The following is a 13469-nucleotide window of genomic DNA, read 5'->3' as shown; positions in this document are numbered from 1 at the left end:
AAGTCACAAAGTACCTTTTACCACCATGAGTTAAAATTCCTTCAAATTCACACAAGTCTGTATGAATTAACTCCAGAAGTTGAGAATTTCTTTCAACACTTTTAGAAGGTTGCTTTGTGATTTTTGTCTTGCTACAAGATTCACATTTTTCAAAATCATTGTTTAATCTTGGAATCAAACCAAGACTGCTTAGATTTTTCACATACTTACTATTTATATGACATAATCGTGCATGCCAAATATTCATAGAGGAAAGCATATAGACAGAACTAGGAGAAGCCTTATTGATAACATTCAACTTGAACATGCCATCACATGCATATCCTTTACCAACAAAAGCACCATTCTTCATAATCACATAGCTATCAGACTCAATAATTTGTTTGAAGCCAGTCATATTGAGAAGAAATCCCAAAACTAAATTTTTCCTCATCTCAGGCGTATGAAGCACATCTTTAAGAAGAAGTGTTCGACCAGAAGTAAAGTTTAGTTCAACCTTACCAAAACCCAAAACTTTGATAGTATGAGAGTCACCAAGCATCACTTGCTTATCTTTCTCGACGGGTGTGTAGTTTTTGAAGCAAGTGCGATCAAAGCATACATGTTTTGAAGCACCCGTGTCTATCCACCAACCATCAAAACCCCCAAGCATGTTAACCTCCATGATCATAGCCACATAAGCTTCTTCAGTAACATTGGCCTGTGGTACAGACCCACGTTTCCGGTATTTGCATGTTCTAGCAAAATGTCCTTGCTTTCCACACACATAACAACCATCATTTAGAAAAGAGACTGATTTAAAAGGGGGCTTTTGATTTTTGCCTTTCTGATGGAAGTTATTTCTATACTGGTTTGAGTGTTGATGCTTATGCCCATGCTTGATGTTCTTTTTCTTTGGTTTCAGGTGGGCATTATTTTTTGAATTCTTCTCATTGGACATGTTGTCATTGGAAGTAATGAAATTTACCTTGGTAGCACCATTTTCATTACCATTTTGTCCACTTTTGGCATATTGATTTATTGCTTCTTCTTCAATCCTTAGATGAGTGATGAGACTTTCTAATGAAAACTCCTTTTGCTTGTGTCACAAACTCTTTTGGAATTCCTTCCAAGATGGTGGAAGTTTATCCACTATCGCAGCAACTTGAAGTTGTTCATCAATCTGAATTCCTTCGGATCTTAACTCATGTACAATCATTTGAAGTTCATGAGTTTGGGCCACCACAGATTTTCCATCCACCATTTGAAATTTGAAGTAGCGGCTTGCGGCATATTTCTTTGCGCCTGCTTCTTCAGTGTCATATTTTTTCTGCAAAGCTCTCCAAATCTTTTTAGCTGTAGGATATGAATTCTCATAAAAATCATAAAATTCATCAGAAAGACAATTTAACAAGTAATTCTTGCAATGAAATTCATCGTCTTCCCATTTCTTGATTTTTTTCTTCAAGAACTTTCTTGTCCTCATCACTCATCTCAATTGTTGAAATTCTTTTGGGATTTTTCTCCGTTAGAATGTAAGCCACTTTTATCAAACTAAGATAGAAGACAACTTTTCCCTTCCATGGTTTGAAATGGACTCCATTAAAACGGAATGGCTTGTTCAAATCACTTGACTCTTTGATATGAACTTGCGAGTTGGTCTCCATTTGATATGAGTCAAATTGTTGTTCACCTGGAACAAAAAAAAAATAAAAACAGATATACAAAAAAAAAATAGATAATAACAATATATTAGTACTCAAGTGTGGAGAGTTTTGAGGCACGGGTATCTCGCTCTCTTTAAGGTGATTCAAGCCTCTGCGGAAGAATTAACTCCGGTGCAACAGGTTCTCTAGCTTGTCACTCCCAGAATATAACAGCCCAGCCACACTTGCTAACACTCTCTCTAAATTGCACAACTAGGAGAGTAAAGCTCTATAAACACCTTTTGTTTCTTGCCTTGCTATGAGATAGAAGATAGTGAATTTGTACTAAAAAGACATAAGTTGGTGTGGTGGAACTTTTCTATCTCAACTCTGCATATATATAGGTGAAGAAAAGTTAGACAAATATAACTTATGTTACTAATAAGACACCAAATAAATTCTGAAATTATTGGCCATTCAAAACACATTCAAAGTTATAGGTTACAAAAAACTTATTGTAATTAAAAAATCATAATTTCACATAATGATCTTTGAATAATACCCATTCAAATCCAAATTTGAATTGTAAGTTACAAAGCTTCAATGTAATTGAAAGGCCATAACTTCATACAATAAATATTTAGTAAAAACCATTCAAACACCTACAAATTTTAGAAAATTTATTTCCCTTGTAACATGCACATTTAATTGAGAATTCATTATTTTATTAAAATACTACAACATAGACTAAAAGGATAATTAACTGCAAATGAAGTGCATGCATAAACCTAGATTAATCTCGTAATTAACTGCATGCAGGCCGTGGAAGCAATAGTCTAGTTTGACTTAAGGACAAGAAAGAACTCGGAAGGACAAACTCCTTGAGAATTATTCTTGGAGAAGCATAAAGACTTATTAAAGGATGCAAAAATATATGGATGAAGGATACATCCAACTCGTGCATGGTTGTAAGTTGTAACTGCTCTGGTCGCAACAATTGCGGCTGCTGCTATGATCACCGTACCCGGTGGCAATGAGAGTGAGACGGGCATGCCAGTCTTGGCGAGGAAAAGACTTTTTGCGGCATTTTTCATAGCAAACGCATTGGCCATGATATGCTCTGCAATTTCTCTGCTTATGTTCCTTTCGATGCAAACCTCGCGAAATACAGACCAACATTTTCTGAAGGCAATTGGACTGTCGCTTGAATCAAGGCTTATTTTGTTAGTTCGTCCTATATGCTAGAAGGGACGTATTCTATTGCAAGCACCTGTCACCGATTTTGTCTACCTTCTGTTTTTAGCGATGAAGATCTTCTTCTTCTATGCTATGCATAAATTTGTTTTCCTCTAATTAGAGACATGACAAGTGTTACCTCGGTCAAATTTATCGAATTACTGTGTAAAGAAATTTTTTTTTTTTTTAAGATTTTAGCTTGAGCACCAATTGTACGTGTATCTGTATTATGACAACTTGAATCTTCCACCATTTAGTAGTTTACCGCTGTAATCTATAGAAATTACCGTAAATTACGTGCAACTTCGATAACAGCGGTCAAACTAAAAGCCCTAATCACGCAACTCTTGAGTCCTCCAAACCCAGCTTGTCAGTGATGGCAAATTGGCTAGTTGTACCTTAATCAGGTATTCAGGATGAACTTCAGATTACAGCTTATATTCTACTAACTTGAACCTCTGTTAAGTTTTACTAACACATTTGGCCATCTTTTCTTATTTCATACTTGTAAACATAGAAAGATATTGTACTATTGACCAGAGGATATTTTTTAGGCATCCTCTTATGAGGGGATAATATGGATAATATCAAGATTTACCACGAAGTTGCAGATTATGTGGATTTAAAAACTCAATGCTCCTGTATGAAATCTTCATCTAGGGACTTCTTTTTGATTCGTCTCTTCTCATATCCAACTTGGACTTGGATTTGAATTCACTTCGCCTACTAGGTGGTGTTGGTTTACAGAGTATTGGGCAAAGGCCCAAAAGGGAAAATGTTAGGGATGCAACCTGAACAGTTAATGTATTCTGTCCATCTCAAGACAAAAGAAATTGGGAGTCGTGCATGGTGTGTATATAGCCGGTGGTTTGGTTTTATATACTTACCAGATCAATGACTGATGGACCTATTTGAGCGAAAGCCCTCAAAAGGCAATTTGCATGGCTGGTTTGTTACCTTTTGGGCCCACAACAGCAGGCAGCAATGAAGCACAATATATATATATATATATATAGGACAATGCTACAGTGCCATAGTTATGGCAACCATATTAGGGAAATCTATTATTATAAATTTCTATTACCTTTAGTGACAGATCAAGTTTTTTAGCGACTTTTTAAATATTATATTAAACTAATTAATATTAACTTTAGTAAGTTTTTAATTGACAGGGTGTCGAAGCCTGTGCAATAATAAAATTAAACCTAATTGCCAGTTAAAATGACCAAAACCCAATTTCAAGTACTGGAGCAGGGACTCTAGGTGTGCAATGGGTTACTTGATTCACCTTGTTCCCGAAGAGTTTGCTTAATCCGATATACCCGAATGGAATGGTTATTTCTTTTCACAAATAATTATGAACTAGTAGACAGGGCAAGTAGGGTCGTATCCACAGGGATTGGGTATATTTGTTTCTTAAGAAATTCAAAGTAACACAGGGGGTGATTTTGTAGGAATGATGCCAATCAAATAAATTCAAATAAGAAAATGAAAATAAAAATAAAAATAAATAACTGACTAGGAATTAAACAATGATTCACTGAACTCAGAGTAACAATAATTAAAGGCCCAAATCAATTAAAACAAGAAAACACTCAAAAATAAGATAAAGTAGGCAACTAAAAGTCAAAATGGCAATTCACTCAAATTAAGGTAATATTAATTAAAAGTCCAGCCAAGAAATAATTTCAGCAATGGTTCACCTAATTGATCATTGAAGCAAAGGCAATTCCAATTATTCATCAATAAATAGGTTATAACTACCAAACAAGCGATGGCAGTCAACCCCTCCTTACTGTGTCGGCGATTAAGGTACGCCAGTTAATCACTGCTCTAATTGAGAAATAATCCTAGGTACGCCCGTAGAATTTAATTCCCCAATTGCCTTACGTATTAGAGGAGCCCTATTCTAACCAAATAACACACTATCAGGGTTATTTTAGATTAGCCGCGTATCCCCTTGATACGAATCTAATCGTGCCAGCTGTCACTATTTCAGGACAATTAAATAATTACGGATTCAAGGTCCTAATTGACAATAGGTTACCAAATCAATTAATTATCTGGATCCAAGACAATCAATTAATTAAATAACCATAAGCATAGCAAACAAGGAATATGCGAATACCAATAAATAAAAGGGAAAGATTAAATTAAAACGATCTCATAATTTTTAGGTGATTCAAAGCATCCGTTATTTCTTGACTAGAATGAGGAAATTAGTTCATATTTGATGAACTAAGTCCGCGGGAAATTCCAGCAAAAGTCACGGCCATTGACTGCATTTCAGGAGCCGCAATTCGTCGAACAATTGAAAGGCAAATGAAAGTTATAGGTAACAATTGAGTCTCTTAATTGTTTCCAGCATCCGTAGAGTGAAGCCACTCAAAAGGTACAAGGAGGAAAAGTCAAAGTGGCTAGCTCCACTTCTCCTGGCATGCGTGAGAGCAAGCCGAAAAGGAATTCTCCAGGAAGAGCTAATGAATTGCTAAGCTAGTACTCCTTGTCCCCATTCCAACCGTGGAGATTGCCTATAAAGGCTCAAAAGAAAAGTCAAAAAGTGCGGCTACAAAACTCCAAGAAAAGTGCCCCCCCCCTTCCATCCTCTGCAATGCCTCTTTTGTATCCGATGATCTCCCCCTCTTCGCATTGTGCGGCCCATCCAGGGAAAAGAGCACTTCAGCCCAAAATGACCGCAAAGGGGCTTGTGTGCCTTGTCTTCCAAAAATGCCCTTCCAAACCTTCTATTTTAATTTCTCTTCCGATGACTGCCAAAGTGACATTAGTTGTGGTATTTTTTATCTACTTCCTGAAATCAATGCAAACTACGGAAAATGAGTAGAATCCAGCAATTAATCCACATCAAGTCAGGTAATAGGAAAAATTAATAATAAAATAAATAGTAAAATTACAACCTATCAATTCCCCCCACACCTAAACCATGCTTGCCCTCAAGCATAAGAAAAGTACATAGACACCAAGATTTGATAATGGTCATCGCTCTATTCTACCAACTTGCCAAGATATCAAGAAAAACCATATATCGAGCACTAGTGATCAAAATCTAAAAAGCATCCCCCCCGTTATCCTCTAAACTGCAAACTCCTTCAATTTCCAAATTAACTACTCTAAGAAAAAGGAATGGCACACAACATTTATCAGCTAATGGTCCAAACATTCACACAAGTCTCCATATTAAGTCCATACACCGGCAAGCTTTTCCTATTATTTACTCTCTCTTTTTTCCTTCTTTTTTTTCGTTTTCTGGTTTTTTTTTTATAGCAATAATAATTAACACAAAAAAAAGACTTAGTCTTTAGCCGTCTGGGCCTTTTGACGCGAACTCCAACATTTTTAGATGAAGGAGCCCGGTTACTCAGCTCCTACCGCTATACGACCACGTACTCATAGAAAGTACCACCTTTTGACGCGAGAATCGACACTTTTAGGTGCAGACTCCCGGTTACTCAGTAGCAACTAATAGCGGAGTACAGTCAAGTTTACTCACAGCCAAACAATGCAAAGCTGCAAAATAACACACTAATAACCACGCATAGGAGCAGCTCGCCTCATTATTACCAAACATGGAGAACTGGAGTCAATATTGGACCAGTTCACATTAAAATGCCAACAGTCATTTCTTATGCCTAGAAAAGTTAACAAGGAAATCAAAAGAGCCAAGCAGTCCGATATTCACCAAGGAAATATCTTGGACTCAACCACATTAACCCGATACCTGTTTATTATATTTTAAAAACTTGGCAAAAGCAGAATTAGAGGCAATAAACCAACACCCATTTTTTTCGCCTTTTTTTCTTTTTTTTTTTTTTCATATGAGGGATAAGCACTAAGAAAAGAAAGTAAGCAACTAGAAATAAAACTATCAACTACCAAAAACTAAAAAGACTATAGACCCCCCCACACCTATAGGGCACATTGTCCTCAATGTGCCAAAGAAAAAGCAAAAGTGAGAGAGAAAGCAACTAAACTTCCCTGAAACTGGGTCAAAGTGGAGGGCGAGGTGGAAATGGAGGTGCAAAGCCTGTATGAAGCAAAAACTGCGCCAAATTCTGCGCTATGCCGGCGATATTGGCGTCAACGTTGACCATTCGAGCCTCCAAAGTCTGAACCTGCTCCCGGAGTTGCTGCCATTCAGAATTCCCACGTGGTGGAGGTGGCGCAGAAGATGACGGCCCAGCTGTGTCCTCGGCTGACTCATGAAATGAAGAGGGCCCTGCTCGGGGCGAAGGGTGTGCACCCGGAGCTCGAGGTGGTCCCGGAGGGGTAAACTGGTAGGAACCATCGGGCAGGCGCTCGATGACTCCCATCCTCTCTAAGCAATCCACATCCAAGAGCTCCATCTCGAACGCCAAATGCAGGTCGTGGTCCTCCAGGTTAAGAACCCCCAGCTCTGTCGCCAAGTGGGTGATAAAGGACCCAAGGATAAGGGGTTTGTTTTTTTTGGCCAAGACGGTCTTGAACTGTGCTGCCAACCAACACCCCAAGTTGACCTTGATGTTATTCTGCATACTCCAAATGAAGAAAAACTCGGGTCGAGAGAGAATGCCGGAGCTGTCCTTGCGACCGGAGTAGCTGTAGGCTAAGAATCGCTGGACGTATCGGGCGCTAGGGTCCCTAAGAAAGGAGCTCCTAGACCTAGAAGGGTCGTAGCGCTGCGGATCGGTGGACATTTCTTCCCACACAGTGCGGTAGCGGGAAAGAAAAGGCTCTATGTAATTGCAGGCACTCTCAACATACTCCCTCGTCTTAGCATACTCTCGAGTAATGAACCCAAATGCCAGATTAAATTGGGTAATCGAAAAATTAAATTCCCGACCCATCAGACGGAAGCGAATGACATTAGGTGTCGCAACGGTGAACCTCGAGGGCAACTCAAACTCAAAGGTAGAATAAAACTCCCGAGTCAGCTCGACAAAGGCGGGGCAAAAGATATCGAGATATGGGCGCCACCCGATGGCTGTAAACATCTGCTCGACCTCCTCTCGTATGCCTAGGCCCATCATAGATAATTTGTCACTAGTCTTACAAGGTATGATACGCCGCTCACAGACTTTAGCATATCTCTGCTGATCGGCAGGTCTAGTGAAGGTCAGGTGCCCTCCAAAGTGAGCTGGGGTATCTACCTGAGCACCCCTACCCCTACCCAAACGGGTTCGGACATTAGAAGAGTAGGGTAGGTTGGTAGGTGTATTCACAGGAATAGATGCCTGTGGAGGGGGCTGAGAACGAGAGGCCCTAGACCTAGAGGAGGATTTTGGTCTCACCATATCACCCAACAGTCAGCTCAAAGCTACAGAAGCTCCAACAGGTATGGAAACCAGCAAATGCAACTAGCAAAGGAAACTCAGCAGAACAAAGCAAGAATTTCCCAGTAATAACCCAATCAATAACAAACAAAAGAATTTCAGCAAGTAAAAATGCCCAATGCCCCACAGATGGCGACCAAACTGCGGTGAGCTCAGTGACTATAGCAATTAAAGTAACCCCAGAAAGTATGCCAGTCCACAGCAGTCACTGAGTAGCCCGATATAGTAAGGCCCCTCCCAATCAGCAATTTTATAAGTAATTAAACCGAATATGCGGCCAGCCTCTCTAATTCACAAGCAATTTCAGAAATAACTCAACCAAAATCCCAAAAGAAACCTCAGCGAGTTACCTAGCAATTCAAGCAAAATAATGCCCAGCAATTCACAACGAGTCAACCAATGTCCACAAGCAACGTGAGGTCCAAAGTGTCCTCCAAAGTTAACAAACAGTCACAGCAATCAGCTCACCCAAAGTCCCAACAAATGGCTCCAGTTGGCCAATGAATTGCACAATTTAACCCAACCCAAAAGAAATAGCAATTCCTAGCAAGAATAATCCAACCAGTACCACTGGTGGAAAATCACCAATTGAGAAAGTAAATTCCAACCGTCAACAATATCAACTATGGAACGACCCAGGCAGTACCAATAAATATTAAGAAATTGGGCGGCAACTGTGAATTACCTCCACCGTAGATGGTAGCCAGACGAAATGGGACAGTGGTGGGTGTCAGGTGTGCCGGAATCGCGTGAGGGGTTGCGGCGGTGTCCGTGGGCTGGCCTTGGACGAGCTGGATCAGAGCGCGCGCGGCGCACTAGAACAGGCGGCAGCCCGACTGTGGGAACTTCAGCCGCTACGGCGGCGTGCGATGGAGTGAGCAACGGGCTGCTCGCTGGTGGCGGATGAGGTGGGTGAAGAGAGAGCTATTGGTAGGAGAGGCGGAGTGGTGGAGGAAAAATAGCCGCGGCTTGCGGCGTGAACAGAGGTAGAGCAGCAGCGGCGAGCGAAGACAGAGGCGCTGCTGGCGGCGCGAGGCAGGACGTCGACGGTGCGCGGGACAGTGGGGGCGCTGCGGGCTGCTGCAGAGGTGAGAGCGGGCTGGAGGGGGTTGCGGTGGCGGCGCGCAGTGAGAGCTTCAGCAGCTGCTGCGGCCTGCGAAGTGGATTGCGGAGGCCGCGGGTGGCCGGCTGCCGGGCAAGCTGCGCGGCTGAGAAGCTGGCCTGCGCGCGAGGTTCTCTGGGTCTCGGCCAAAGAGGAACGGCAGCGCAAGCTGCGGTTGGCGGCTGGTGCCGCTGGTCGATGGCGAGGAGGAGCTGGAATAGGAGGCGGCGTGCAAAGGGGTTTCGGACAACAGAGAGGGAGCAGGGGAGAAGGAAGAAAGAAAAGAGAAAGAAAGAAGAAGAGAGAAAGAAAGAAAAGAAGGAAAAGAAAAGAGTTTTTTTTTTTTTTTAACAGAAAAGAAATAGCTACGGTGAAGAGAAAAGTTTTTTTTTTTGATTTATTATTATTATTTTCTTGTTTATTATTATTTTATTTATTATTAAAAAAAAAAAATTTTATTTTTTATTTTTTTATTTTTTGAATCTTTACCTTTCCCGCGAACGTGACACGGGCACGCCATGAGAGCAAGAGAGCTCTCTGGCCGTGAGCTTCCTAGTCGTCATGACGCGGGCACGTCATAAGAGTAAGAGAGCTCTCTGGCCGTGAGCTTCCTGGTCGTCATGACGGGGGCACGTCATAAGAGCAAGAGAGCTCTCTGGCCGTGAGCGCTCCATACGCCATCACGCGGGCGCGTCATGACAGAAGAACGCCTACAAATCAGAAAAAAAATGAAAATTAAAACCCAAAAATCTGTCAAATTCAAGGAAAACATATTTAAACTATCAAACAAAATCAAACAAACAATGAAAAAAAACAATTGGGCTGCCTCCCAATGAGCGCCTTTCTTTAACGTTTTGGACCAGACATGGTAAAGTGCCACTAATTATGACACAGTGGTGCGTCTAGGCTTATTGTCTCCACTTCTCCACTTGGAAAACCTTCGTAATAATGTTTGAGGCGGTGTCCGTTCACCACAAATTTGACATCTGTCTTAGCACTCCGGATTTCAACTGCACCATATGGAAACACGTGAGTAACAATAAAAGGTCCAAACCAACGGGAACGTAGCTTACCTGGGAATAGCTTGAGCCTGGATTGGTACAGGAGGACCTTCTGTCCAATTTCAAAGGTTTTTCTTGAAATTTGTTGATCATGAAATGTCCGGCTTCTCTCCTTATAAATTAGTGCATTTTCGTAGGCTTCGTTCCGGATCTCCTCCAATTCTTGCAAATCCAACTTCCGTTGGGCACCGGCCTCCTCTAGGTTCATGTTGCATTGCTTTATCGCCCAGAAAGCCTTGTGCTCAAACTCCACTGGTAGGTGGCACGGCTTCCCAAATACCAACATGTACGGCGACATCCCTATAGGCGCCTTGTACGCCGTCCGATAGGCCCAGAGTGCGTCCTCCAACCGATGACTCCAATCTTTCCTATCGGGACGCACCATTTTCTCCAAGATGGATTTGATTTCCCGGTTCGACACCTCCGCTTGACCATTGGTCTGAGGGTGGTACGACGTCGAGACCCTGTGGAGTACACCATACTTGCGAAACAACGCAGCTATGGTTTTGTTGCAGAAGTGCGTTCCCCTATCACTGACAATAGCTCTTGGCATTCCAAATCGCACAAAAATATTAGACCTGATAAAATCTGCAACTACTTTCGAGTCTTTAGTCCGAGTGGCCTTAGCCTCCACCCACTTAGACACATAATCAACTGACAACAAAATATATAGAAAATCAAATGAAGTAGGAAAAGGCCCCATGAAATCTATACCCCAGACATCAAAAATTTCAACAAAAATCAACGGGACCTGGGGCATATGATCCCTACGGGTTATATTACCTACCCTTTGGCAGCGATCACATGACTTGCAAAACACATAAGCATCCTTAAATAATGAAGGCCAATAAAATCCACTTTCTAATACCTTATGAGCAGTTCTCCTGGGTCCAAAATGACCTCCACAGGCAAAAGTATGACAAAAAGTCAAAATCGATTGAAATTCCACTTCACTTACACATCTCCTCATCACTTGATCTGCACATCTCTTCCATAAGTATGGGTCATCCCAGATAAAATACTTGGCGTCGCTCTTCAATTTATCCCTTTTCGATTTTGGCCAACCTGCAGGAAAGTTACCAGTTACCAAATAATTGACTAAATCAGCATATCAAGGCAATTGAGAATTTAAGGCAAATAAATGCTCTTCAGGGAATGCATCCTTCAATGGCTCATTATCCTCCCCAACCGGTATGCGACTCAAATGGTCTGCTACTAGATTTTCTGAGCCTTTTTTGTCCCTTATTTCCAGGTCAAATTCCTGTAGTAGCAATATCCACCTGATGAGCCTCGATTTGGCATCCTTCTTGGTCATTAGGTACCTTAATGCTGCATGATCAGAAAATACAATTACTTTGGCACCTAACAGATATTACCTGAATTTTTCTAAAGCAAAAATAACTGCAAGAAGCTCCTTCTCAGTGGTGGAGTAATTCAATTGGACTCCATTTAACGCTCGGGACGCATAGTAGATGACGTGAGGTGCCTTTCCCACTCTTTGCCCTAGCACAGCCCCTACAGCATGGTCACTGGCATCACACATAATCTCAAATGGTAAATTCCAGTCAGGGGGCTGGATGATTGGAGGTGAGATCAACAATTCCTTCAACTTGTCGAAGGCTCTCCCACACTTGTCATCAAAGTCGAAGGCTACATCCTTTTGTAGAAGTTGGAACAGCGGGGCCCCAATTTTTGAAAAATCCTTGATGAACCTTCGATAAAAACCTGCATGTCCAAGAAAAGAACGTACCTCCCGCACACTCGCGGGGTAAGGTAATGCAGATATAATATCTATTTTCGCCCTGTCAACCTTGATACCTTTAGACGACACCACATTACCCAAGACTATCCCGTGCTCAACCATAAAATGACATTTTAAAGCTACGTGTTTCTTTTCTTTTCCTTCCAATTATGAGGCTCTTTGAGCCACGGAAATAAATTTTTTTTTAAATTTGGAAACTAAAGCTACGGTGATAAGAAATGTTTATTCAAAAATTTTTTTTTTTTTGAATCCCTACCTTTCCCGCGAACGTGACGCGGGCACGTCATGAGGGCAAGAGAGCTCCCAGAAGTTTCAGAAGTTTCAGAAGTTTCTGATCGTGAGCTTCCTGCACATCACCACGCGGGCGCGTCATGAGGGCAAGAGAGCTCCCAGAAGTTTCAGAAGTTTCTGATCGTGAGCTTCCTGCACATCACCACGCGGGCGCCTCATGAGTGAAGGGCACCTATAGATCAGCAAAAACGCAAATTGAAACCCAAAATCAGTCTAATTCAGGGAGCACAATCTAAACTATCACACGAAATTGAACAAACAATGAAAAGGAACAATTGGGTTGCCTCCCAATGAGCGCCTTTCTTTAATGTCTTTGGCTAGACATCGTCCAAAACTTTGCTTAAACTAAGCAAATCGAGTCTTCCAAGTGCACCATCTCCACCCGTTCAATTGGAACCCCTTCATAATACGGCTTGAGACGATGACCATTCACTACAAATTTCTTCTCAGTCTTCAAACTTTGGATCTCTACTGCACCATAATGAAAGACATTAGTCACAACAAAAGGACCAATCCAACGAGAACGTAACTTACTTGGAAATAACTTCAATTTGGAGTGGTACAGGAGAACTTTTTGCCCACACTCGAATGTCCTCCTCGAGATCTGTTGGTCATGAAAAATCTTATTTTTCTCCTTATAAATTACCGCATTCTCATAGGCCTCATTGCGAATCTCCTCCAACTCCTGTAAATCCAATTTCCGTCGGGCACCGGCCTCTTCTAGGTTCATGTTGCATTGCTTTATCGCCCAAAAAGCCTTGTGCTCGAACTCCACTGGAAGATAGCAAGGCTTACCAAATACTAACCTATAGGGAGACATCCCTATAGGCGTCTTGTAAGCGGTCCTATATGCCCACAAAGCATCTTCCAACCTTGAACTCCAATCTTTCCTATCGGGGCGCACCATTTTCTCCAGAATGGACTTAATCTCCCGGTTTGATACCTCCGCTTGACCATTGGTCTGAGGGTGGTACGATGTCGAGACCCTGTGGAGTACACCATACTTGCGAAACAACGCAGCTATGGTTTTGTTGCAGAAGTGCGTCCCCCTATCACTGACAATGG

General features: G+C 41.7%; 2 protein-coding genes across 2 annotated transcripts in view; both read right to left on the bottom strand.

The window, feature by feature from the left end:
• LOC113711208 (uncharacterized) overlaps window positions 1-13469 on the bottom strand; it is a 195439-nt gene that overhangs the window by 141864 nt on the left and 40106 nt on the right. The gene's annotated exons all lie outside the window — the stretch shown is intronic.
• Window positions 9036-12215, bottom strand: LOC140015425 (uncharacterized). Its single transcript, XM_072067998.1, has 4 exons — window positions 11807-12215; window positions 11301-11425; window positions 10229-11159; window positions 9036-9502 (listed from the first exon to the last, which is right to left on the bottom strand). The coding sequence occupies exons 1-4, from the start codon at window positions 12213-12215 to the stop codon at window positions 9036-9038; spliced, it is 1932 nt and encodes a 643-aa protein (XP_071924099.1).

The sequence above is a fragment of the Coffea arabica genome, chromosome 10e (genome assembly GCF_036785885.1).
Source record: "Coffea arabica cultivar ET-39 chromosome 10e, Coffea Arabica ET-39 HiFi, whole genome shotgun sequence".
Taxonomy (NCBI): domain Eukaryota; kingdom Viridiplantae; phylum Streptophyta; class Magnoliopsida; order Gentianales; family Rubiaceae; genus Coffea; species Coffea arabica.
The sequence above is the reverse complement of the archived record's forward strand: the minus strand, read 5'-3'. Positions and strand labels throughout refer to the sequence as shown.